Consider the following 26,428-nt stretch of genomic DNA (forward strand, 5'->3'; position numbering starts at 1 on the left):
GGACAGACTGGGGAGGGGCTCAGCCCGATGTGCCGATCAGTCGTCTGTCATGCCTTTCAGTCCTCTGTCGCCACACGGGGTGGTGGGCATGCTACTTGGGGCTTCTCCTCCCACAGACCGTGCCGTGCCATGCTTAGTCACTTCAGTCATGTCCGACCCACGGACTGTAGCCCACCAGGCTCTTCTGTCCATGGGATTCTCCAGGCAAGAATACTGGAGCAGGTTGCCATTTCCTTCTTCAAGGGATCTTCCCCACCCAGGGATTGAACCTGTATCTCTTACGTCTCCTGCATTGGCAGGCAGGTTCTGTACCACCAGCGCCATCCAGGAAGCCCCCTCCCAGGGACAGGTGGAGTCTCTTCTCCTCCCTTGAATCTGAGCTGGCAGGTGGCTGGCTCCATCCATAGACTATGGAGAGAGCGCTGCTGTTGGGCTCTGAGAGGCTGTAGCTCCTGCTTCTGGCTCCTGGGATGCTCTGCCATCACACCAGGAAGCCTGGGGTGGACGTCTATGTGCAGAGAGGCCACAGACACATGGGTGGCCGGGTGACCGAGCCCAGGAGGGACCAAGGGAGTAACTGCCTTGTCAGGGGCATGAAGTGATATGTTGCTGCTCTGAACAGCAGGGGTGAGCCTCGTGTGGCGACAGAGGACTGATGGGCATGACGGACGACTGACCGACACATCGGGCTGATCCACACAGGCTGGCGCACAGACCCCTGCAGCTGGCCACTCCAGGGATACACCCAGGAAAGGCCCCTGGGGTGCACCCCCGGCTGCTGGGAGGCTTCCCGGGAAGCTTTTAAAAAGGGACAAGCTGGGCGGTCATGCTTCCGACCCCCTCCTGTCACATGACATCCTGCCAGCCCAAGCCCTGGCTGCCATCTGCAGAGAAACACCCCTCTGGGTCAAAGCCCCCTCTTGGTTCGTGCTATAAATCTCCAGGCACCGCCGAGACCTGAAGGGCAGTTTCAGCCTCCCTCAATGGGATTCCACGAACTACGTCCCGTCAGAAAGAGTCTGAGCGACTCTCCCCAGGATTCCCCAGAGGACGGGGCGTAGCCAGTGCCGCCCTGGACGCAGAGCTGGAGCGACTCCATCACGTCACTGGACGGCTCATGGTAAGAAACCTTAACTCTTGCTGGGTGCCTGCACTGGACCTGTCCTCTTACTTTCTCAGAGTTTAATATTGAAAGGCAGTTAACGGTTACATTCCAGATGTAAAACGCCTAACTTCCAACTGCTGGCAGAACGTGCCAACTCTCTCTGTGCTCCTACGGCGCTCTGTCTCTCGTGCCACTGGCTTGGGAGGGCCCCAGGTGTGCTGCCATACCTGCCGAGCTCAGCCACCTCGCTGTAGAAGCAGTCAAAGTTGTCCTTCCAGGTCACCACGATGCCATCACTCCCTGGACCTGCAAGAGAGGAGCATCTCCCTGAGCCTGGTGAGCTGGACGCCTCTTGGGCGGAGACTGGAGCCCTGCGTTCAACGCGGCGACCGGAGGGGCTGCTAAGGGTCTGAACTGAGGCTGGAGGGTACGGAGACGGGTCAGAAGGATAAGGTCCACGCTGCGTGTGTGCTGGGACTTGGTTTGAGACAAAGACGGCTTTAAGTGATGGAAATAAACACACGATTGCTTTTCCATTATCTTTCCATTTGCATTTCTGTAAGCCTATTGCAATAAATAGTCTTCTGTCTCTCCAAACTCCCTTGTGCTAATGACTTATAAAAAAAAAATCACCTGTATAATCTCTATGACACCTTTTAAAAATCAGAACACCGCTTATTCTTAAGGTTTTTTTCCTTCCTTTCTTTCTTATGCTGTGACCTGAAAACACAACCCCTCCTTTCTCTGACTTTAGGTTAAATGTATGTGGTTAAGATACAGGGGATAAAAGTTCTAAGATCATTTTACGTACTGTCTACACACAGAGCACTCCTGGGCTCAATTCACCTTGGAGCTCTTCTATTTATTCTTAGTTTTTAAAAAATTTATTTAATTCTTTAATTTTCACTCCTGGAAGCAGCTGCCTATAGCTGGTGTGGCTGGAGGACCCAAGAGAAACCTCAGCAGCCCTGCATTGCACGGCGGCCTCCTGTGAAACGGCAGCTGGGAATTGGGCTGTATGGGGTTGCTCACTAAGCATCTACATACATGAAGTGCAACAAAAATTCTAAAAGACCTAAGATACGGGTTCTGCCTCCAGCAATTCAGACTTGAGCAGAGGAACGAGATCAGGCCTTTCTGGGAGTGTGTTAGTCCGATCAGGGTCGCCTTGTGCTCAGGGCTGGGAGGACATACCCTCTGGCAGGCCTGTAGGGTCTAGGATGCACACAGAGCCTGCACAGGGCTCACCCACACTCCCCTCTTTCCTTTCTTTTCATTCTGCATGAGACCAACTCAGAATAGGTCCTCTTAGAGTCAAAGCATCAACTGGACACTCGGACAGGGGAGAAGTTGGAGATGAGATTGAGTTATAAGAGCACAGAACACCTTGATCCCACCTGGAGGCTGGCATCAGAGGCTCACGAGCTCAGTGGCTGTGGACAGAAGCCTTTGCTGAGTGCCCCCCTGTCTGCGGTCACCCTCCCAGAGGCTGGCTGGCTCCTTGCAGCCCCAGGGTGACTTGTCATGCCTTTCAGGACACGTCAGCTGTGCAGGGGGGCTCGGGGTACAGCTCACCTAGAACCCTCAGGCTGGCTGAAGATGAGGCTGACCCCATGTCGTTCACCGCGATGCATGTGTAGATGCCGTCGTCCTCGGTGGTCACACCTACGATCTTCAGAGCGGCCTCTCCCAAGTCGCTGCAGCAGGGGAGGGCCCAGGGCGTTCACAAAGGCTTGCCCCCACCCCCACGCCAGCCCCTCAACCTCTCTCCTGTGGTGTCACAGGAAGCAAGGAGTTTCAGTGCTGATGGGCAATTTCAAGTGGGATTCCAACCCTAGCTGCCCACCCAGGGACATCACGTCCCCTCAAGGGAGGCATCCCAGGGCCGAGGTGAACCAGGGAATTGACTGTGGGGGTCCCGGTGGAACGAGGTCATGCTCACTGCCAGACACACGGACCCCGAGGGGGCCTCCCTCACCTGTAGGAGATGCTGTAGTGACCGTCGTTGTTCAAGGTGTTGTGTTCAGGGCCCTTCCAGGTGATGGAGGCCTTGGGGCGGCCACAAACCCGACATCGAAGAACAACGGTCTCACCTGCCTCACACGTGACCTCACTCAAGGGAATGACGAATTCTGGGGGAACTGTGTGAGAAAGGAGTCAGTGAGGCCAGATGCCTAGCCCTGGCCCGGGGCCCACCAACCTCCCCCAACAAACCTCTAGGCCTGAGATGTTGCCCAGGCCCAGAGCTCCACAGAAAACCTGGGTCCACAGGATAAACTCGAGTGTCCCCAAATGCTCCCCAGACCTATGCTCTGTAACACCAGAAGAAAAAGAACAGGACTCACCGTCATATATGTAGTTGGGATTGAGAAGCTGAAATGGAAAAATCACACGGTTATTAACCAGTTACATGAGCTATTTTGAGATATGTTGCTTTCATTCCAGGGTTGCAGTTATTTTTGAAAGATAAGAGGAAACACGATGTGGCTTGCCTTGGCATCAGTCAAAATCGACCACACTCCCACTGCCTTTGAATGCACTGGGAAGCTTCGTGTCACCCAAATGTAGTTTTTTCTTCCTACTCACAAACACCAAAAACTCAGAGATGCTCCCTCTTCCCATCCTATGGGCTGAGTTCTGTGGGTCCCTGGACCCCCTCCTTCTGTAGAACAGGCACAGCTCGGAGCTGGGGCCTCAAATTCCCCTCAGGAGAAGCTGCCTTGCTCTCCAGGCAAAACCCGCACAGATTTAAGGCGATCTGATTACAGGAGTCACGTGGGCTGGAGCACCCGCCGAGGGAATTCACTGCAGCTAGTGAACACTGGTCTGGGCCACAGCCGCCCTGTGCTCTGATCTGCTTCTGAGGATCCAGAATCTGTCTCCCTGGAGGCTCACGTGGTAAAGAATCTGCCTGCAATGTGGGAGACCGGGTTCCATCTCTGGGCTGGGGAGACTTCCCTGGAGGAGGAAGCAGCAACCCACTCCAGTATTTCTGCCTGGAGAATCCCATGGACAGAGGAGCCTGGTGGGCTACAGTCCATGCGGTCGCAGAGAGTCAGATGTGACTGAAGGACTCACACTTCACTGGGAACACAGCAGCGTTCTTCCTGTGCCAGGCATATGCCCACTGAGGTGCACACCCATGCACTTGGTTCCTCAGAACACCTAAGCGTACCTGTGCCACTCCATCCCCATGAGCCCCCTACAAAGCCCCTTGGGTCTGCTCACAGGGCAGAGGGAGGCGGGTCGCTGCTGGGCAAGGCTGGGCACCAGGTCCGTGCCTCCTCCCGGGCGGGGGCCAGCCCCTATCGCTCCTGAGGTGCACAGGCTCCTGGCGATGCCGTGCTCACCTTCACAGATACCTTGTTGCTCAGTCCTTCCCGAGACTTCCGGTAACCGTTCTCTAACTTGCCTTCCCGTTTGCCGTCTTTATCTTTTTTCTCAGATTTTTTCCTTAAGCGGAGTGCTGTGTGCCAAGATGTTGACTTCCTAGGGGGAGAAAGACGTGTTGTTAGTATTATGCCTTCCTGGCGTTCAGCAAATGACTCCTGGAACCATCAGGGAAGCTGAGAAGTGTCTTATACGGATATAGGACGACTGAGATTCCTTTAGCAGCAGTGATCTCTGCTAAAGAAAACTTTTCTGCGATGCTCACAGATTAAGAACAACAGCTTCGTAAATCAAGTTTTAAAGATTAAACTATAAAGATGTCTGTGATGGCTAATTTTATGCATCATCTTGAAGGGATCTAAATATTTGGTCAAACATTAATCTGGGTGTTTATGGATGAGATTAAAACTGTAATTGGTCGAGCAAAGTCATCTGCTCTCTGTAGTGTGGTTGGCCCTGCAGCCACTCAGCTGAAGGCCTGAGCTGGACGAAAAAAGCCCAGCCTCCCCGAGTGAGAAGGAATTCTCCAGCATTCCGCCTGCACCACTGGTCTTCTGCTGGCCCCAGTGCAGATCTGAACTCACCAGGATCCGTAAGTCAGTTTCCTTATGTTCATGATAACCACTCCCCAACCACACACACCCCCTATTGTAACTATTTCTCTGGAGAACCTGAAAACATGGCCTGGTAATATTCTTGAGAAAACCAAGTATAAAATAGGATTCTTCAATGGCGTACTAGAATAAAATATTCCCATGCATCAAGGGAAAACAGGGCAAGGGACTCTGGTGGGAGATGGGGTCTTTGTAGGCTGAACTCAAGCCTGGATGTCTCATGGGGTGCGGGCGCTGAGCCCAGAGGTTTGGGGGCAGTGCTGGAATGCTGGCCAGCCTGGGAACAGGGTACATGGCTGCCGGGGTACAGCCATGTTTGGAGGGGAAGGTGACCGCCATCAATGCAAGTCTGGTCTTTGGAGGCTTACAAACCACAGCTCTGTGCAGCTCCCACTCCCAGAAACTGCCTGGCTGGCTTCTCCTGTCGTCAGAGAGACTCAGGGAAGCAGAGTTGGAGACCAGCACCTGAATTTAGGCTTCTTTACAGTAACGTTCAATGTGGCAAATTTGGTTCCAAGTTTCCTGCCTGAAGTAATCAGGTACATGTAAGGCTTGATGGTAACAGCATCCCGTGATCTTCAGTTGCAGCTACAGAACGAGATTCTTCACTGATGCAGCCCCAGCACACCCGGCATATGTTAGGGGGCCGTGGAAAGTCCTCACCCCCCACCCAAGACCTCTGGGAATTCAAATACCATCATGTTCTATCTAGCAGCTTAAAAAATCTGTGTGTGTGAATGCAGATTAAAAGAAACATCAGAATAAGGAGACCAAACCAGTCCATCCTAAAGGACATCGACCCTGAATATTCATTGGTAAGGACTGATGCTGAAGGTGAAGCAATACTCTGGCCACCTGATGCAAAGAGCCGACTCATTGGAAGGCTCTGATGCTGGGAAAGATTGAGAGCAGGAGGAGAAGGGGATGACAGAGGATGAGATGGTTGCATGGCATCATTGACTCAATGTACCTGAGTTTGAGCAAGCTCCGGGAGATGGTGATGGGCAGGGAAGCCTGGCGTGCTGCGGTCCGTGGGGTCGCAAAGAGTCGGACACGACTGAGTGACCGAACTCCACTGTCGCCACACCACCGACAGAGTTAAGTCTGAGAGGCGCACGCCACCCCACGTGGTTCCACACGGCGCTTAGACCTGAACTTGCTCCGCAGAGCACAGCACATCTTTCTCTCAATGGGCATCACCCTTCCAGGCCCCCAAGGCCTCTTCTGCGCTCAGCCCTCCCCTCGCCCCCTACTCACTTGAGAGTCCCGTCAGGGTTCTCCACGATGACTGCGCTGGTGTGCCCCAGGACGAAGCCCGGAATCCAGCCCTCGGCTGCAGGGCACTGGTCAGTGGCGGCTCGGAACACCAGAAACATGTTCTGTTGATTGCTGGCCAGAATTTGAACGACCTCTCCTTGATAGACGTTTATCTCATCCTCCTTCACTGCCGTGTAGTCGTGTGTCACCAACATGGTGGAGATGTTGCTACCGCTGCTGCTTTCACTCTGCAGGGGGAGAGACGAACAGAAAGGCAGAGCGGAACTGAAAGGGGGTCTGAGGACGCCAAAGCGCTCGTCCGCGTGCTGACAATCGAGTAACTGACAATCAAGATTTCTCTAGAAGCAAGGTAAGGATAATCTAAAACGACAAGAAGACCACAGCGATGGCGAAACACTTTACTTTTGGAAGCTTGATTATTTCAGGTCCATCTTCCTTACACCGTTCAAGGGACGGCTTGTCCTCCTGTTAATGCCACGCTGGGTTCTGTCTATGTCACTGTGATCATCACACTTGTTTTAAAAAGCATTAAATTAAGAAGCTGCAAGGAGTAAGCTCTTCAGCTCACTGACAGAGCAGATCATGGCAAAGCCTCCAAAACTTGCAGATGAAGTGTTCTTTGAGAACGCGTTCCAGAATTGTGCCAAGCTGCTCGCATCCTTAGTCATTTCCACCTCTTTCCTTCCTAAAAGAACAACGTGGGATAACTGAGAGTAAGCCAACCACTGCTCTGCTCTCACGGAGAGTTACTCTGCCTCCTTTATGCTTCCGGTGGTGGGTGGCGCGCCTATGAGCTCGCATGATTCCTGGGTCCTGAAGACATGTTGCTGTCCTGGGCATGTTCAACATTGCAGAGCAGCAGTGGACATAGCTCCATAACTCACGTTTCAGGGACATCCCTGGCGTGGGAAAGTCTATCTTCCCCATATCTTGGCGTTCCATTGGGACCCAAACTCTTCGGGGCACTGCTGTGTCTCAGTATCCATCATACTGACTGACGTGCAGCAGGCACCCAATAAAGGTTCAGTAACTCAGTCAATGAGGTGAGACTGAAGAAGCTAAACAAGATAATTTCTCTTCTGCTCAGGCGCACAAGCTGAAGTGGTGTTCGCTGCAGACTAGAAGAAACACAAAAGCTATTTGTCCCAGGCTGTCATTTACCAGGTGACTTTTGTTCCACGGGAGGAGAAAGAAGCTGAGACCTCCGGACCCTTGTCCAAGGCCTTCTATCAACAGCTGGGACGTGGAGACGGTGTCAGGAGCTGCACTAGTGTGTTCTTAGAGGCTCCCATCAAGGATGCTGTCTGGATGGTCACAGCTTTCCAGGACTCCGATGATGCTTCCCTCCGCTGGACTCTTGGACACCTGGGGCAGCTCCTGGGTCAGTGTAGACACGACGCTCAGCAACTTGCCACATGCCTGTCAGCTCTGGGCTACTGAGCTGCTGTGAAGACACACCGGAGCAGACAGCTGGCCACCGTCAAGGCGCCTGCGTGCTGGCAACTCCAGGGCTCTGGGCCGCACGCTGGGGTGGCCAGCTGCTCGGCGCCATCACGGCTGAGGAGTCCGGCGCCCGTTCCCGGCCCTCCGGGATGCCCACGCTGTCCACGTTGGGCCTTGGCCTCTGCACACTCCTTTATGCAATTTTATCCCTTTAGCGTGACTTACATAGCAGCACCCCATAGTTTTGAGGCTACAAAGCCACATTTGCTAGAAAATGTGAACAAAAACCAAATTCTGTGGCAGAGTCGTGTTTGGTCGTGCAGGTACCAGCCTCTGTCTCATAATTTGAGCATTCTACCACAATCATAATAGCTCTCAGTAGTTTCTGAAAACCTCCCATGCACCAGCCTAAGTATTAGGCATTTAAAAACCTATCTCAGCTAATGTTGTCAGACACGATCCTCACCCGCTGAAGAGTGGAGCTTAGAAATTTACAGGGGCCACCCAGCCACCGAGAGGAAGGCAGGGCTTGTCCTTTCATTGCTGCCTGGGGGTGGGGTGGGTGCAGGGAGGTCGTGCATCCCTGTCTAGGGGCTGGCACAGTCACTGTCTGGGTTGACACAGCCCCTCCACTCTGGCTCTCCTCAGAACTTTCTAGAAGGTGCGCATTAAAGGAGGAAGAGGGACCTGGGCTGTGGGTTAGGCACAGCTGCTGGGCTGTGACCGCAGACAGGGTCACAGAAGCAGAGGAGGAGGAAGGAGGCTGCTGCTGACCCACCAAGGGGCTGGGACGGCTGGAGTGGGGAGCAGGCCGGTGGCAGCTCTTCTCAGCTGGGAGACTTAATAGCTCGAGGAGGCTTCCAAACGCCCGTGCTAAGCCTCTAGTGGTCTTCCCACGCCTCCAGGGCATTTCTGTAAGGCGCTTGGATTCGCTTACAACACTGGCAATTTCCTTTTCCAGCTAACTGAGCACATTAGAAACAGCGAGAGGCAGAACTAAGAGACACCTTTTGCAACCTAAACCCTGCCAGCACGTGTGCTGGGTTGAGATCGAGCATCCTGGGGGGAGCCGGGGGTTGGGCGGGACTAACCGTGGGCACTCGCAGACACACAGACCCCAGCCCAGGCTCCTGCACTGGGGCAGGGGAGGCTGTTCCTTCTGAAACACAGCCCCCCTCAGGTGCTCAGGGGGAAAAGCGTTCAAGTCAGGATGGGCTCAAGGGCTGCTCCCTGGCTGACTCGGAGTTGTCTCAGCTACGAGGCCGTGCCTCCACCCTGAGCATTCACCTAGGTGCCGCATCACTGGGCCTCTGCATCTTTGTCTTCAGCTGACATTGGTTCAGATGCCCACCTGCATACCGAGCATTTCAGAACTAACAGGGGATGGGGGGCCATGCTACTTTGCAGGACACGTTCAGGTACCACAACCAGGACAGTGGTGATGGCCACAGCAGAGGATGCCTGCCCTGATCACTTCTTTTTGAGAGTAAGGCTGAAAGGCTAATAAACGTACAAAGAACCATTTCTCAATTTCTTTCTCAATTACACAGAAAGATTGAGGTGAACAAAATACACAACGAAAAACTGGAGGAGAGAATAAGTCAACTGCAACAAGGCATTAATGAAAAGTCCAGAGGAAAGAGAGAAACATGCAAAAGCCAAATAGCTTTCTTTCTTTTTTTTTTTTTTGGATAAAGAGAGACAACAGACCCTTTCAGGGGAAATGTATTTAAAAATTTATAAAAGGATCAAACATACACTCATGAGAACAGTTCTATTCCCTCACCGCATGCCTTTAGGGAGGTGTTACGGATCGGATTCATCAGCCCCTGTAGGAAACCGGACAGTGAGGAAGCCGCAGGACGGGAGGGGGTTAGACCCACCACCGCAACCCTGGGGCTGAGAACGCAGTGACCGGCGAGGCCCCACAGCGCCCCCTGCTGGACAGAGCCTGGCGCCCCACTCCAGCCTGCCTGAGCCTCCGCACCCAGCCCCCGGCCAGAGCCCAGCATCCAGAGGCCCTTAAAGCAGTCTCTCTTCCAGTGAATCGTGTGCATCTGTTTTTGTTTTTGTTTTCAGGTGGTGGTGGGGAAGGGCAAACTTTTCCACTGGAGAGATTCCTTCCCCTCATTGTGCCAGCTGAGTTTGCTTTGAGCTGCTGTTGGACATTTCTTGAGTTTGTTTTTTTTTCCCAGCAAATGAGTCAAAAACGCTGCAAAGATTAATTTAAGGCATAAAAGGGCACAACCAAGCGATGAGTAGAAAGCTTAAAGAGTGTATGCAGGTTTCAGTTTACACAGGAGGTAGACGGCAGGACACGGACCCCTCTTTAAAAAAACAAAAAAGTGCGAGGAAAGCAGGGGCGGCGAGAGAGATAGGAAGTTCCAAGATACTCGGCTGGTCGGAAGATGTGAAAAGCTCAGAGATGCTGCATTCATTCGGAAGGTTAATGGTCTGCGTTCCCAGTTGTTAGCGGACACAAAGCAAGGAGCGAGTTAGTAGAGACCCGGGGCGCGCCGTCTGCCGGGAGCAGGTTAGCGGGCGTCCCCTGCCGAGTCCAGGGCGCAGAATGCCGAGGAGGAGCTGGTGGAGCCCGGAGTTAGTACGAGGACAGCGGCGGCCAGGCGGGAGGTTTAGAAGAGCCGCGGGACAGAGGCGGGCGCAGGCGGCCGGGCGCTCTTACCCCGTTGCTCTGGGTGGACTGCACGGACTGCTCGCTGGCCGAGGAGCACGTGCTCATGCGGTCCGCATCCTTGCCAGGGGCCGCGTGGCGCCGCGCCTGCCGCTGCAGGGAGTCGCTGTCCCCCGGGAAGGTGAAGGAGCCGGGCCGGCTGGCAGGGGAGGCAGGCACGGAGCTCCAGAAGGAGCCCCCCTTCTGCAGGGGGCTGCTGGGGGGCAAGGGCTCCTTGCCGAACGGAGAGGGGGACGCGGCGGCGGCGGCCAGAGGCGAGTGCAGGGGCGAGGGGGCCCCGGGCCTGGCCTTGCCCAGCGGCAGGGAGCCCGGGCCGCTCCGCGGTGCCTCCTTGGCGGCTCCGTCCTGTGGCAGCGCGCCCCCGGACGACTTCCGGGGGCTCTCCAGCACCTTCATCTTGGGGATCGGCTCGGTGTCTCGCTCGGGACCGTCGGGCTCGCTGCCAGGGGGCGCCCTGCCGGGCGGGCCGGCGCTGGCCTCCGGGGCGGGGCTGCGGCTGGGAGGAGGCGGTGGCGGGCCCGGGGTGCACGTACCTGACATCTTGTCTGCCTCTGCCTGGCTCGAGGCTGCAGAGGAGACCAGCACGGGGGAGTGGTGTCTGACGGGCTGGGGAATCCGGGAGGGTCTACTTCTGCTCGAGCTGCCGCTGGCGCCGCCACCGGGGCCGCCCCCACTGCCGCTGTGGTTGCTGCCGCCGCCCCCTCCACTGGGGGCCCCGCTGCTGCCCCCGCCCCCGCCGCCGCCGCCGCCCCCGCTGTGGTTCCTCTGATATTCGATGGGTGATGTCAAGGCTGCAAGGCACAGGAGAGACTCCGTCAGGGCACCGTCACACGGGCGAAGGGGAGGAGGGGGCACAATGACCCGAAAGGGAGCGCTGGCTTAGTGCCCCAGGCTCACGTTACCTGGGGGTGTCCACCATCGCCCAGTCACCCGGATCCGGGAACACCCACCCATCCTCCAGGCAGCGGGCTGGCACCACCCACCAGGGAAGGAAAAGGAAAAGGTCTTGGATTTAACTGTTGTGTGCTTAGTCGCTCAGCCGCATCTCACTCTCGCCAGCTCACAGACTGTAGCCCACCAGGCTCCTCTGTCCGTGGGATTCTCCAGGCAAGAGTACTGTTAAGTATGAACGAGTTAAACTGGTTCTATAAAGGGCGGTCTGCAGGTCTCAGGGAGAACGACAGGTGAACGCAGAGCAGTGTGGAGGAGAGGTTTCCTGCCCAGGAACACTGAGCACAGCCTAAACATTTCCACCCCAGGGGAAAAGAAGAATCAGCCCCGGGCATCCCTGCAAACAGTCAGGGTCCCCAGGAGGCCCAGGGCTGCTGGGGAGACTCAACTGGGGCTCCACAGGTACCATCTGGTTCCCACAGGCCAAGGCGGTGTTAGGGACTACCTTGGGGAAGGCGCTCCACAAACCCTGGGGGGTCATGAAGCTGTCCCGTCTCTGGGCTTACTGAGTTAGCTATGTCATTGTCTGTTGGAAGATGCAGGCAACGTGCCCGGTAAGATATATGGTAACACTGACACAAGCCCTTGAGCGGGGCATGGCAACCCACTCCAGGATTCTCACCTGGAGAATTCCAAGGACAGAGACTGACAGGCTATACAGTCCATGGGATTGCAAAAAGTGGGACACGCTGAGTGCCTAAGCACAGCACAGCAACACAAATCCTTGCAGAGCTAAAGAAAACCTCTGTGATGCTGGACAGTCAGATGTAGCCCCTTCCTGCCTGGGAGACTTCGGGCTGGTGTGGAGGAGTATCCTGGAGCCAAATGACCTGTGACGTGATAAAGCTGTGTGGGCTGCCGCCCCACATGGGACTAAGGGGAGGGAGCAGTGGGCCCTGCTCCAGTCCTGACCTCCATCCACGCTTGGGAGCAGCATCCTCAGCATCTCTGGGCTGAGAGTCCGGGGGTGAACGGCATGGCCCACTCATGCCTGTGATTCAGGAGGCAGCTCAGTTCATTTTAAAGAAGATGGTCCAAGTTTAGAGGTTTCCCAACAGTTACATGCTGCAGACTGGCATTCAGTGAAGCACTCAAAAACAACACATTTAAAGAGATCTGCATTCACTGACAGCCACGGGAGCGGAACTATTCTTCCCATGCATGGGAACCATCCCCCTAATCCCCCTAGCCCCAGCCATCCAGTTGTAACTGCACACACAAGAAACGCTCCGTCAACAGTCTGGATGGGAGCCTGGGGTTAACACTCGGATGATTACCCCTTGGCCAAAAGTGCCACGCGACCTTGGCCTTTCTCACGCAGTGCCTGTGCTCCTGGCTCCTGAATGTCACTCGAGCTGTGGGGGTGGTTTTATGTGACAGAGAGATTACAACGTCCGGTTGGGCCGGGCCGTAGACACAGAATATGGACATGGAGAAAAGGACAAAAAAAAAGACAGCAGTACGTATCTAGTTCTCACTCAATTTTTGATGCTCTTCAGTAACTGCCAAATTAAAACCAGAGTCGAGGCGGTGGCCCTAAGGAGAAGCGAGCAGGTTCAGGTCAGGGATACAAAAAGTCTAACTGTCTGCAATGTAAGGTCGGCGCCGCGGTCTCTATCCTCGTCAGGGCCTTTCTCTGGGGTGTCGCACCTCACTATTGTCCTGGGTCGTACTGTATTATTACGGTATTGCTCCTCTGTAATCAGTTGTGTCATAGAAGCGGGAAGGAAAAAAAGATGCCTTGTTTTTAATACGGAGGGCAGTCGAGAGGTACCATGTGGCGGAACATAAATTTTAAAGCTGCACACAAGAATGTCTCCAACATCTCCGGCCAATTCCGTCTGCTGCCTTAGTCATTCTCACGCATTCCTTTCCCAGGATGGGCTCTGGGGCGCACATGCCATGGGAGACCGTGGGACAAAATGAACTGGACAGCGGGACGGGGCTCACCGCCAAGAGCCAGATGGCTGCTCTGCGTCCCCACTCTGCCACCAGCATATGGGACCTGGAGCGGATTACAAATCCACTTTGTAATAATAATATCGGGAATAATATCGGGACTTGCTGCTTCGGGTCACTGGAAAGATGAATGAAGCACTGGTGGGTAGTGCTCGGTATAGTGTCTGGTCCACAGTAACTGCTCAGAGTCCTGTCACTACTATCGTGTCACACAAATGTGACACATATTGTCACACATATTGCTGTATGTGACAGGAGAGAGATGAGAAGTAAAAATGTGTGCGTTAGGGAAAGTAACCACACACATTACCGTTTAAAAAATTGCGCTGGTTTTCTAAAATCTGGTTGATTTCATGGATCCACGTCTGCCGGACACTTGGACTGGATGAGTGCAGGATGAAGGTCTCCACCACGTCACCCGTCCGCGATGTCAGAGCGAACTTACAGGGATCATTTTCTACGTTTTCCTCTAGGCAAAGGCAGCTCACCTTAAAAAAAAAAAAGCATTATTCACAATGGCCAAAAGGCAGAAGCAAACCAAGTTTCCATCAACAGATGGAGAGTCCTGGAGATGGATGGTGGTGATGGTTGGATGACAAGTGTGAACGTACTGAACACCAGAGGGCTGGACACTGACAAACAGTTAAGATGGTAAATTGTACGTGTCGGGAAAGTCCCCTGGAGAGGGGAACGGCTACCTGCTCCAGTATTCTTGCCTGGAGAATTTCATGGGCAGGACGAGCCTGGTGGGCTACAGTCCATGGGGTTGCAAAGGGTATGCCATGACTGAGCAACTAACATTTCACTATGAAACAAACAATCAAACAAACAGAAGCACAAAGTGCAAGTGCAGAGTAACGCTCCTCTTGGGTCAAAACTGAAACCACCACTCTTTGGCTGGGCTGCCATTTTTACTATCTCCAAAATTATTATCTCGAAGCTTTTTAATGATTCTTTTAACTCAGGTCTATGGGGATCACCAGGAATTTAACGAGTAGCTTCAACAATTAACTAGAAATGTTAATCTGCTGGGACCTCCGGTCTCCTCATCTAACTCTTGGTTTGTTCCTTTTACAGGAATCAGGGCCATTTGCAGTCTGTCTTTTCCTTCTGTCAGAGAGCAAGCCACCCCGGGGCAAAGACTGCCTGCCTTGTCCAGCCCTACGGCCCCCTGCCTGGTTCTGAGTGCAGAGAAGATTCTTGCTGAATGGAGAAGAGAAAAAGGTAAGCTATCCTCTCCAAATCCATGCCTCTGAACTTGAATAATTCACATGGTCCTAGAGAAGGTGGAGCAAAAAAACCTAACAAAGGTGAGGCCTTCTCATGGTGGTAAAAATGCACGCTGTAGCCATATGTCCCCCATCAGCCACTGGGGAACTCAGACAGTAGAGGATGGAGTGAATTTAAAGAGTCTGAAAAGTATTAGAAAATTCTCTAAATATTTAATAAAGATCAGGATTTGTTGCTATTCAGTCTCTATGTAGTGTCTGACTCTTTGAGACCCCATGGACAGCAGCCCACGCCAGGCTTCCCCGTCCTTCACCATCTCCTGGAGCTTGCTCAAACTCCTGTCCACTGAGCTGGTGATGCCATCCAACCACCTCATCCTCTGTTGCCCTATTCTCCTGCCTTCAATCTTTCCCAGCATCAGCATCTTTTTCAATGAGTCAGCTCTTCACATCAAGGTGGCCAAAGTATTGGAGCTTCAGCTTCAGTCCTTCCAAAGAATAGTCAGGGTTGATTTCCTTTAAGATTGACTGGTTTGATCTCCTTGCAGTACACGGGACTCTCAAGAGTCTTCTCCAACACTATAGTTCAAAAGCATCAATTCTTTGGCGCTCAGCCTTCTTTATGGTCCAACTTTCACATCCATACATGACTACTAGAAAAACCATACCTTTAACTCTACGAACCTTAGTTGGCAAAATAATGTCTCTGCTTTTTTAATATGCTGTTTAGGTTTGTTGCAGCCTTTCTTCCAAGGAGCAGGAATGACTGGGGCGTGTCATCATTAAAAAGGACGCATTTTTTTCAGTGTGCCGGGTATACGCATTAGTGCTTGAGAAAACAGGCAAACGTGAGCTACCTTGATACTGCTCTTGAACAGGAATCCTGGCATGGAGAAGCCCTTTTTTTTATCCAGCGGCTCGCTGAAAATGACGATCTGCTCGAAGAGGAACACCCGCCTCTCTCTGCAGCGAGGCAGCAGCCCCGTGTCCGGGTCCGTGACCAAGAATGTGTCCTGCAGGAGCAGCTTGCCCTGGGCCACAATCTTACCCTGGAATGTGGAGAAGGGCGCAGAGGGACAGGAGAAGAACACACTGCATTCAAGGTTAAGACACTGGAAATTTTGTTTTCTTTAGTTTTCCTCCCACAGAATGATGTATTTTCTTGTATTAATTTATGGAGCGTAGACATTTCTTTTAGTATAATGAGGTCTTAGAGCTAAACAGAAAAATCATCTAAATAAAATTCTTGCCAGCTCTTGTGCAAACCCCTGGCCTCAGTTACAGTCAGAGACTGAAAGTGGATGGAAGGGTGTAGTTCGCAGTGGAAGAGTACTTCTCAAGGGGCGGTCCACGGCCGGGTGCCACTAGTACCCTGCGTGGGACCTGCTCACAGATGCACAGGAGCCCTCCAGGAGAGCCCATCTGTGTGTTTTTTTTTTTTTTTTTCTTTTGGAGAACCCCAGCACCAGCATGTTAAACTAAACCCACTCCTCTAGTAAAACAGTAAGCAAGAAAAATAAAAACTCCTCTCTCCTTACTCGACAATCAAACTGGAAAAGAAAAAAAAAGGGCTCTGGACATTCTCATGCTTGTAGGTAGTACATAATCTGAGTGGTCTGGCAACTCACAGAGAAGTCTGTGACTAACGGGGAGCCCAGGGACCTGGAGTCAGGCTCCTGGGGCTGACAGATGACAGATGGATGGGCCCCTGCTCGTCGTGCCGGGGAAGGAGGCTCGCTCCTCCGCAGCAGAGGGCCCTGGAGACAGAGCAGAGGCCTGCCTGCTCCTGCCACGAGGCACTGGGCTTTGAGCAGAGGAAGGTCCCCCCCCAAAGCAAATTAGATGCACCCAGATAAGCTGAAACATAGTATCACTCAGGTTGAGGGACAGCGAGAGAAGACAGCAATCCAAGCAGAAAGGATCGGCTTTCTGCAGGTGGAGGTCAAGCATCCCAGACAGAGCAGCAAGTTTAAAGAGGAGCCACATTACGTCGAAGCCTTGTAGCCTCCCGACGTTCATCATGTCATTGCAGCGCTTCGGGACGACGCACATGACCTCCACGGCTCTCTGCGGGGTGGGCGGAGGTGGGGAGCAGAGTGAGCCTTCAGTTCCTGGGGCCAGGCTGGAGCACTAACCCTCCAATCCCCCACCTTGTTCAGTTCCTCCCCTGCCCGCCCACGAGTGGACAGAGGGCACGCCCAGGGGGCTCGGGAGACCCCCCCGACCCCCCCAGAGACAAGCTGCTTCACAGATGCACCCAGTGGGGTGTCAGTACCTCTAGTTCTGATGTATCCAGGCTGGCTTTTTTGGAATACTTGAGGAAGTCCTGTAGGAGGAAAACAGACAGAAGGGCATGACAAGGGTGATGGTCACACAGCAGTCCCCTTTCTGATCAGCCACGATGCCAGCCACTGGGCCAGCCTCCTTTTTCTCTCCCAGTAACACAAAGATAAGGTATCCCCAGGCGGACTTCAAGCCACAGGAGGGCAAAGTCAGGGCCAACTGATCTAAGCAGGTCGTGGTTCCTGTTTCACCCCAAGACAGGAGCTCATCTCTCTTTATCTCCAGGTTCTAAGTTTTATGTGTGAAGGGATCTCGCCACCTCCAACAGTCACTTTTACCATGGAAAATGGCTTGACTTTGTCTTCAGGGGTGCTGAGGAATTTGAATCACTCAAGGGTGGTTGCTGAGCCCACAGAGAGGAACTGGCAGGGACTAAACGTTTAATCTGAAGCCCCAAGGAGACAGAAAACCTGTAAGGTGGGTAAAGTATTCAAGATCCCTGGTGGGGAGAAAAAGCTCACTTTCACGGATGTTTTGCTTCAGAACATGATGTAAATGAAAAATTGAGAGAACAGTATAAGGGCTCGCCTTAAGTTTTAAAAAACTTACTTGGAAATATTGGAAATCAGAAACAAGATTGCTTCATATTTTTTTTTTTTTTTCTTTACAGAAAAGATGCTCATCACCTGCCCAACCCTCTGGTCCCCCTGCCAATGCTCATCACCTGCCCAGCCCTCCGGTCCCCCTGCCGATGCTCATCAGCTGCTCAGCCCTCCGGTCCTCCTGCCGATGCTCATCACCTGCCCAGCCCTCTGGCCCTTGCCGAGCGGGCTCAGGCCGGCAGAGCCTCACCTTCAGCAGCATCACTGGCCCAGCCCTCTGGCCCCTGCCGATGCTCATCACCGGCCCAGCCCTCCGGCCCCTGCTGAGCGGGCTCGGCCGGCGCAGCCTCACCTTCAGCAGCATCACCTGCCCAGCCCTCCGGTCCCCCTTCCGATGCTCATCACCTGCCCAGCCCTCTGGCCCCTGCCGATGCTCATCACCGGCCCAGCCCTCCGGCCCCTGCTGAGCGGGCTCGGCCGGCGCAGCCTCACCTTCAGCAGCATCACCTCCCCAGCCCTCCTGTCCCCCTGCGGATGCTCATCACCTGCCCGGCCCTCCGGCCCCTGCCAAGCGGGCTCGCCAGCGCAGCTCACCTTCAGCAGCAGCTGGTACTTGGTGATCCTCTGCACGGGTTTGATCAGCAAGTCCGTGAGCTGCAGCCTGTGGCCCAGGCGCTGCTTTAAGTCCTGGGGTTTTGGAGGAGGAAGGAAAGGATCTCGAGTGTTGTCTTTTATTCAGTTAGTCATTCTGTTTGACATAACAATTTTATTGTCCATCTAGAAGGAAAACCTTTTCTGTTTTATGAAACCGAAAACCAGTGCTTAACGATCTAGACATCTGAAGAGACTAGTAAGCACAGAAGGTTGAACGTGATTCATAAGATGTGCTTATTGTTAATCATTTGAAATTTAAACTTAAGAATTATTGGGGCTTAAACAATTCTGCACCCCTGTAAGACATCACTTATATGTGGAATCTAAAATATGATACAAATGAACTTATTTACAAGACAGAAACAGACTAGTCAGAGAAGACAAATCTATGATTTCAAAGGGGACAGGGGGTGAGGGAACAGATAAATTCAGAGCCTGGACCAGCAGAGACACACCACGATATACAACATAAATAATAAGGCTACTCTATATAGCACAGGGAACCACACTCAGTATCCAGCAATAAATCACAATGGAAAAGAACATATGCACATATACAGGTATGTATATATGTATAGCTAAACCACCCCCACTGTACACCAGAAACCAATACAACACTTGGAATCAACTGTACTGACTGCTGCCTTTTAAAAGGCACTTTCCAGTCCCTGTAACTAGAAATGTCAACTACATGGCAGGAGAGAGAATGAGAAGAGAGGCCACACTGCGCACGGCCCGCCAGTGTTGTGCCACTGCTCGCGTTCCAGCTTTCTGAGCTGATTTTCAGAGCGTCTTCTATGCTTGCCTAAAAAGGCCTTTTTTTCAATTGCTTACTTTTATTGATACAAATATTTTATTTCTAGGCTAAAAGTTTAGATTGTGAATTATCCTGCATGTGAAAATGAGCCCTAGTTTGAAATTGATTTTAAAACCTCTGATTTTTTTTTTAAGGTTACTCATTTTTTAAAAAACAATTCTGTTTACTTATTTTGGGTGTGCTGGGGTTTCGCTGCTGCTCGGGCTTCTCTCTAGCTCTGGTGAGCGGGCTCTACTCTCTCGTGGCAGCGCGTGGCCTTGTCGGGCCATCCAGTGCACGGATGTCTTGCTGCGGAGCACGGACTGAGGGCGCCTGGGCTCCAGAGCACAGACTCAACAGCTGTGGCTCCCGGGCTTAGATGCTCCTCGGCATGTGGCATCTCCCGGGCCAGGGATCGAACTGGTGTCTCCCGCGCTGGCAGGCGGATTCTTTACCACTGAGCCACCAGGGAAGCCCCAAGCCCCTGACTTTAGCCGTGACCCTAGTGCTCTGAATGCTGAGGGGTGTGATCACAGGTTGTTTATACTCACTTCTCTGGTTTACAAGAAAGAAATACAAGTTCAGGACGCTTATAACTGAGGCTAATTTCTTGACGATTGCTTAATCTCATGGGAAACGAATTTTTGGAAATCAACTGTAACCAATGATTCAGAACTGCTTTGTAACTCAGTCAGTCTTACCTCAAAAAAGGTGTCAATGTATTCTGAGACAATGTGTTCAGACTTTGGTTTATTTTGACAATAAACTATGTACATGTGCAACCTTCTCTCCTAGGAAAGGAAGGCAAACAGGTGGGTTAGAACACAGGAAGCATGTGCATGGTGTCAGCGCATTCGGAAAGGAACTGTTCTTTCGAGAAAACCGCATGGTTAGGCTCTTGGGAGCACATCCCAGGTTCCTGATGCTGGCTCCAAAAACAGCCCTTCTTTATCTTTCCCTCAGATCTATCAAACCCCACACTTTACCTGGGAAAACACCAGGGGCGGTGAAAGCATGCAGTTCTTGGTATTAAACCAAGAATCGCTTTCCCACCTTCAAATCCTGCCAGTGGTTCCAGGAAGCCTGGCTTTTTTTTTTAAACGAGGTTAGAAAAAGCTCTTTAGCCTTAAATACTGAAGGCAGTCTTAAACACTGGCCAGGACTTCCTGCCCTGACCCTCAAAGTGTGCTGTGCACACCCTGGGGTCCCGAAGGCCTCCTGGGGACCCATCAGGTCAAACTATTTTCAAACGATACTAAGTTGTCACCTCTCCTTTTCATGTGCTACCATCTGCAGTGATGTGCAAAACCGGTGGTGGGAGAAACTGCTGGCATTTTAGCAAATATCCCTCACCACGGCACACGCAGGCTTCAGCTAAGACTGTCTTTGATGAACTGATAAAAATTCATTGCATTAAGACTCAACCACAGGCTATACGCCTTTCTAACCTTCCTGTGATAAGACTGGGGTCCTGGTGACACGTCTGCCTCGTGTGAGAGCAGGCGCGGCAGCGCCCTCGTGTGGCTGAGCCATGAGCTGGACCAGCTGCTTGTTTTTACTTAAATGCCTCAAGAACTATAATTACTTATGCGTGGGTATCTGCTAGACCCTTTCCTGAACATGGATAAAATAAGCCTGTTGTTTCAAGGCAAACAACCTGCAATGTCTATTAATAATGAAAAATGAAGCTTTCAAGCAAAAAATTAACATTTTGGAGAAAGCGGATCTGCCATCTTGAACTTGACCATGAAAACGAAAGTGAAAGTCACTCAGTCTTTGCGACCCCAGGGACTATACAGTCCATGGAATTCTCCAGGCCACAATACTGGAGTGGGTAGCCTTTCCCTTCTCCAGGGAATCTTCCCAACCCAGGGATCGAACCCAGGTCTCCCGCATTGTAGGCCGATTCTTTACCAGCTGAGCTACCAGAACTTGACAATACTTAAAAGATTTTTGTGAGGAGATGGGTGGTGATATGAACAAATCTGATTTTTTCTTTTTTTTTGGCAGCGGGGATACTGTTTATTGAAATAGTTCACCATCTGGAAGATCTGTCTCAATCAGTGGGGTCAGGGTTTTCCAAAAGACCAATGCAGGATGTCAGGACCTGGTGCAGGAGGGAAAGTGTCTTTAACAGCAAGATGGCTCTATGGCTTTCAGGGCAACAGAAGTGAGGTCACCAATGGGTTTTCAGATTCCATGTTGCAACTAACCTTTAAGAAATTCTCACTTGAGTTTTGGTGCAGTATCTAAGAAAACTGTCTATAAATTATCTGAAAAGGCAATTAAAATACTCATTCCTTTCTAACCAAATATCTGTGTGAGGACAGATTCCCCCCCCCCCCCCATAAATTTTAACTAAAAAACATATCACAGTAGGTTCAATACAGAAACAAGATATAAACATGCATCTGTCTTCTATTAAGCCAGACATTAAGGAGATGTGCAAAAATACAAAAGCTCTGGTCACTTTGAAAATATAGTAATTTTCCCTAAAAACCAAACCAAACAAAAAAAAACCCTTTATTTTTAATGTGCTTATTGAATTAATTTGTTTGTCTTATTGCCACAGCATGCAGCATGTGGGATCTTAGTTAACCAACTAGGGATGGAACCCACATCCCCTGCAGTGGAAGCATGGAGTCTTCACCGCTGGACTGCCAGCAGGTTCCAACATGCGCACTTTAGATTTACAAATATTTGGTTACTGCTTTAAACCCGCTGCACATCTAGGTACATCACTATCTGCACCAGCACTTCTTTGCCCAAAGACGTTTCCAAATGTTCCTGCTGCTGGTCTGGCTCTGGTCCCCTGCGGACCATCTTGGCCTGTTTGTGAGCTAAACAGCCAACTCGGGCCAGGTGACTGGGAAAGCAGAACGTTCGCATGTAGAAGAGCAGTGGGGGATTTGAATTCCAACCAGCTGACACTGTACGGTTTGATTTCATTCTCAATATAAGCATTTCTGTAAACTGCCAGTGAGTTCTCCTTTCATCTGACAAGCCAATTACTAAATATGACAATACAGAAGAGAATATAAATAATGCTTCTGTACTTACATGTTTAACAAAAAGGGATCCTAGTTTTTCCGGATCTTCAAGGCACTTCTCCAACTCTCCTAAAAAAAAGCTGCAACGAAAGGAGAAATATTAGAACCATCTCCGATTTGGCCTTCTAATTTTAGACTGAGGTTTAAATTTTCAAAATAGTCTGTTTTGACATTAGCAATCTGGAAGTGTAAAGTATATGTTTAGCCAATACAACACACACTAAACGTTTTGTTAGGACAGAAAGCAGAAAGAGATACAATTTACAACAGTTTAAAAAGGTTAAGTCAGAGCAAGACACCTCTTGACTGGCAACCTTCCCTTCCTCTGGAAAATCCACATTTCTGTTTCATTTTTTAAAATGACTCAAATAATAAAATCTCATCTGAATATGGGGTAAAAAAAATGCTTCAAAGCAGTTGGTCATTTTTCTTTATCTTGGATTGCATACCTGTGAATTTCATATTCTTTCCATGGTCATTTTTAAGAGGCTCAAATCTGAATGTAATCTGTGACAGCTTTGAGGTTTTCTTTAAAAAATAAAACTTTTCTCAAATATTATCAAAATCAACTTCTAGGTTGCAAATATTAGGTCCCATTAAGATAAAATTGGGGCTTCCCAGGTGGTGCAGTGATAAAAAATCTGCCTGCCAATGCAGGAGACACAAGAGATGAAGGTTCAATAGCTGGGTCGGGAAGATCCCCTGGACAAGAAAGTGGCAACCCACTCCAGTACTCTTGCTGGGAAATCCCATGGACAGAGGAGTCTGCTGGGCTACAGTCTATGGGGATACAAGAGAGTCGGACATGACTGGGCACACAGCATACACACAAGATCAAAAGTAGGTATAACCATAGAAACAAAACAAAACGGATGACTGCTCTTCACTTTGTCTGGACTAGAGTTGTTGGTGAGATGTATGCCCACCTTAGCTATCACTTCCATATGTTGATATCTGTATCTTGGATTTTACTGACCTGCAAGCCAGCACACCAATGAATGCCATGCTGAACTGTCTTGCACTTGAGGATGCAATATCCTCTAGTTTTGCACATACCATGCAGACACCGTATCTCCAGGGGCAATTTCTCTGTCTGGTCATCCCAGCAGCTTGGTGCTGTTTCCCCTTTTCTGTCATAGCTTAAGAACCAGCCTTGGGACCAGAGGATTAGATAATGGCACCAAATATACCTTTAAAAAGTTGGTTTCACTACAGATCAGGACAGGTGTGGCAAGGTACTGGAATCAGATTTGATATTCATGGGCAACCATGTCTACTTTCCCCATGAATGCTGACTTGAAAAATAACTCTTTCATGGTAATTTCTATTTATTACAGAGGTGGCTGCAATTTTAACTACAAACACTCATCAAGGCTTACTCTATGCAGGTATTGTTCGAAGTGCTTTATGTGTGTGTATTAACTCAGTCACTTCATAAAAACCCTACGAGGAGGGTAACACAGTGACCCAAATGAAGGATGGAGGCAGACAGCTCAGGGTCAGGACCAGACTATGAACCCAGATGGTCAGACTCTGTACCCAGGCCTCCAGCCCCACCTTCCCCCCACGCCCTGGGCCCCTGGATGGACCAGCATGAAGAAGGTAAGGAACTTCCTCGTGCCATGAAACATAACCAGAAAATTCCTCAGCAAAGCAGTACTTCCTCTGCACCAGCTGCCTGCACGAGGCTATACAGGTAGTGAAATGAAATGAATCAACAAATGTCCTCTCCCACCCCCCGACAAGACTGTGATGCAGCTCGGCGGTGATCACACACTGCCCACGGTCGGGCACGGTGTGTATTTTACGTACTCTCTGTGCCAGTCGTAAATCTGATGGATGTTGCCAAACACAATCTTGTCTTTGCCTTTCATGTCGTCAGGAACACCATCTTCTTTCATAAGCGCCATGTAGCCCTAAAAGTAAATATTTAAATATAAGATTATTTCATTGAACATGTTTGAATCAAGTAGTGGTTTACTGACTGAGAGTCACAGAGGACAAAACAGACATACGCACTGTCTTTTAAACCAACTGTTTAAGAACAAAAACCTTTTGAGAAATATGTCCTTAACTGGCCCGTGAAAATATAGTCACATTCATTGCCATGACTTTCTCTCCCTGAACTGTTTAGCACTCAAAGATCAAAACTCTTCTGAGGAACTGGAAAGTTTAAATAAATGTAATCATCTTGTCAGCTTGTAAATATTAAATATTTGGCATGAAGCGTATTTCCTCTGTTCTTTGTACTGATCTGATATAAACAGATTTTCTTTTCTTTTTGGATTATCTACATAATTTGTTAAATAAGGATTTAATAATATACTTTCCATAAATTGATTTCTAACACCAGCTAGTTAACTATGTTGCTAAAATGTGGTTTAAAACTTCTATATAACTCGGATGGGATTCAGCCTATACAGGAGGCTCTGAAGTTACTGTTGGAGTGATGACGGATATGTCATGCATGTTTAATCTTTTATGTTATGCAGTTAACTGTAATAGCTATTACTCTTCATGGAATGTCCATCCAAAAAGTATTGCCTTGTACATATTTGCAAAGCTGAAAGAATAAATGGTAAAGTTTTATTTTACAAAAATATCTTTTTGATCAGTTGAGTTTACTAATATGATGATGCCCTGAAGTTAATGTAGAGACAAGGCCAGAGATGACCCTTGATTTCCGATGAAAGGCAGTGGCTTTGCTACGATTACAAATTGCAGAGTAACTTCTGGTCAGTGAAATGGTGACATATTTGTTCTGTGAAAACTACAAGCAAATGGCCTGGGGCGGCAGCCACCGACCAAACTCCACACCCAAGGGGGATTCAGGCTGTAACTGAATCCAGAGCTGGTCACACTGACTTTTCAACCACAGATGTCCTCATTTCCGTGGTGATGCCCACACGCTTATAAAATAATCAAAGGCCAGATTTCCATACCAGAAATTCTTTTTTTTGGAGATAACATTTATAAACTTAAACTATATTAAAAAAGGAGACTCTGTCAAGATGCACTGTTCAAAAGAGAAGTCTTTAAAAATTATTAAGATATTTGGCTAAATTTTATTTTTCAGAAATATGTTGTTGGTCGTTTTACTGTTTTGTTTTAGTCAAACATGTTTTCAAGGCTTTTGAGAAGCTATCAGCATTCGACTGTCCAAATGAACACCCTTCTGACAAGCCTTAGAGCTAGCTGATACAAGTTATTTATCTCTGAAAGTACACACCTCCACCACACAGCCGAGGTCCCGCACATAGTCACGCTCTGTCTCCACTAATTCTTGTAAAACGTAGCTGAAAAAAGGGAGGGACAAAACAGTGTTTACAATCCACAATCTAAGGGATTTTCTGATGAAACTCTCTCACACTTTTTCTTTCATCAGGTCGGATTCCGCAGGGGCTGTGAAGTAACCTAACAAACTTGCACTTTGGGTCCCCAGCCACTTACAAGTTCACGTGGGTGACCCACAGGAACTGTGGGGGTCACAAAGGACCTCCCGTTCGGGGTGCATTCCTGTCACCAGACTGACCGTGTGGACGATGACTAAGAGAAGCTAGGACATAGCTCTGCTATGAAGCCAAGACATTAAAGGAAGCCGGTCTTCTGCTTCTTTGTGTTTTAACGCTTGAGTCATTTTAAGCTTTTCTGGATATACAAAAGAAATTTAACTCAGATGTTTAAAGCCTTGGGTCTGAACACATCATTCAGAAATGTTCCTTTCAGTAAGGATCAGTAACCGTTTAAAGCCACTTAGATAACAGAAGACAATCACTTGATTAGTTATGGCTGCTGCTGCTAAGTCACTTCAGTCGTGTCTGACTCTGTGCGACCCCACAGACGGCAGCCCACTAGGCTCCTCTGTCCCTGGGATTCTCCAGGCAAGAATACTGGAGTGGGTTGCCATTTCCTTCTCCAATGCAGGAAAGTGAAAAGTGAAAGTGAAGTCGCTCAGTTGTGCCCGACTCTTAGCGACCCCATAGACTGCAGCCCACCAGGCTCCTCCATCCATGGGATTTTCCAGGCAGGAGTACTGGAGTGGGTGCCATTAGTTATGGCAAACCACCTCAACTGACCTGTAAAAGTTAACTGGCTGATTGGTTTGTTTTTTCATTCAACCAGCACCTCCTATGCACCTAAAGTCACTCTAGATACTGGGATACACGATCAATCAAACCAAGTCTCTGTGTTCATGCAGCTGGGAAATTTCTTCCTCTTCTCCAAATATTTTTAAGCCTTCTGTAATATTTTTCAGGACTTTTTAACTGAAACTGAAAAATTCTACCATGAAGGTATGTTTCATGTTTCTGGGACTGCATTTAATTCTACGTTGACTTCTTTTTTCTTTACTACTGTGTGTGTAACGGGGCTTCCCAGGTGGT

General features: G+C 50.1%; 1 protein-coding gene across 8 annotated transcripts in view; it reads right to left on the bottom strand.

Moving 5' to 3' along the window:
* The window catches only part of TRIO (trio Rho guanine nucleotide exchange factor), a 362,508-nt gene that overhangs the window by 6,763 nt on the left and 329,317 nt on the right, over nt 1-26,428 (bottom strand). For 5 of the 8 annotated variants that reach the window (XM_045163663.1, XM_045163664.1, XM_045163662.1 and 2 more), the window contains 16 exons: nt 25,276-25,342; nt 23,859-23,962; nt 22,057-22,126; nt 19,698-19,787; nt 18,141-18,233; nt 16,937-16,987; nt 16,651-16,728; nt 15,519-15,710; nt 13,743-13,920; nt 10,514-11,313; nt 6,367-6,614; nt 4,456-4,594; nt 3,451-3,478; nt 3,084-3,246; nt 2,681-2,802; nt 1,333-1,411 (listed from right to left, as the gene is read on the bottom strand). In XM_045163663.1, coding sequence (XP_045019598.1) covers nt 1,333-1,411; nt 2,681-2,802; nt 3,084-3,246; nt 3,451-3,478; nt 4,456-4,594; nt 6,367-6,614; nt 10,514-11,313; nt 13,743-13,920; nt 15,519-15,710; nt 16,651-16,728; nt 16,937-16,987; nt 18,141-18,233; nt 19,698-19,787; nt 22,057-22,126; nt 23,859-23,962; nt 25,276-25,342 — 2,502 coding nt within the window. Of the gene's footprint in view, nt 1-1,332; nt 1,412-2,680; nt 2,803-3,083; nt 3,247-3,450; nt 3,479-4,455; nt 4,595-6,366; nt 6,615-9,588; nt 9,660-10,513; nt 11,314-12,941; nt 13,010-13,742; nt 13,921-15,518; nt 15,711-16,650; nt 16,729-16,936; nt 16,988-18,140; nt 18,234-19,697; nt 19,788-22,056; nt 22,127-23,858; nt 23,963-25,275; nt 25,343-26,428 lie in introns of those variants that run through there. The other 3 variants (XM_045163665.1, XM_045163666.1, XM_045163667.1) reach the window with 3 other exon arrangements.

The sequence above is a fragment of the Bubalus bubalis genome, chromosome 19 (genome assembly GCF_019923935.1).
Source record: "Bubalus bubalis isolate 160015118507 breed Murrah chromosome 19, NDDB_SH_1, whole genome shotgun sequence".
NCBI classification, from domain to species: Eukaryota; Metazoa; Chordata; class Mammalia; order Artiodactyla; family Bovidae; genus Bubalus; species Bubalus bubalis.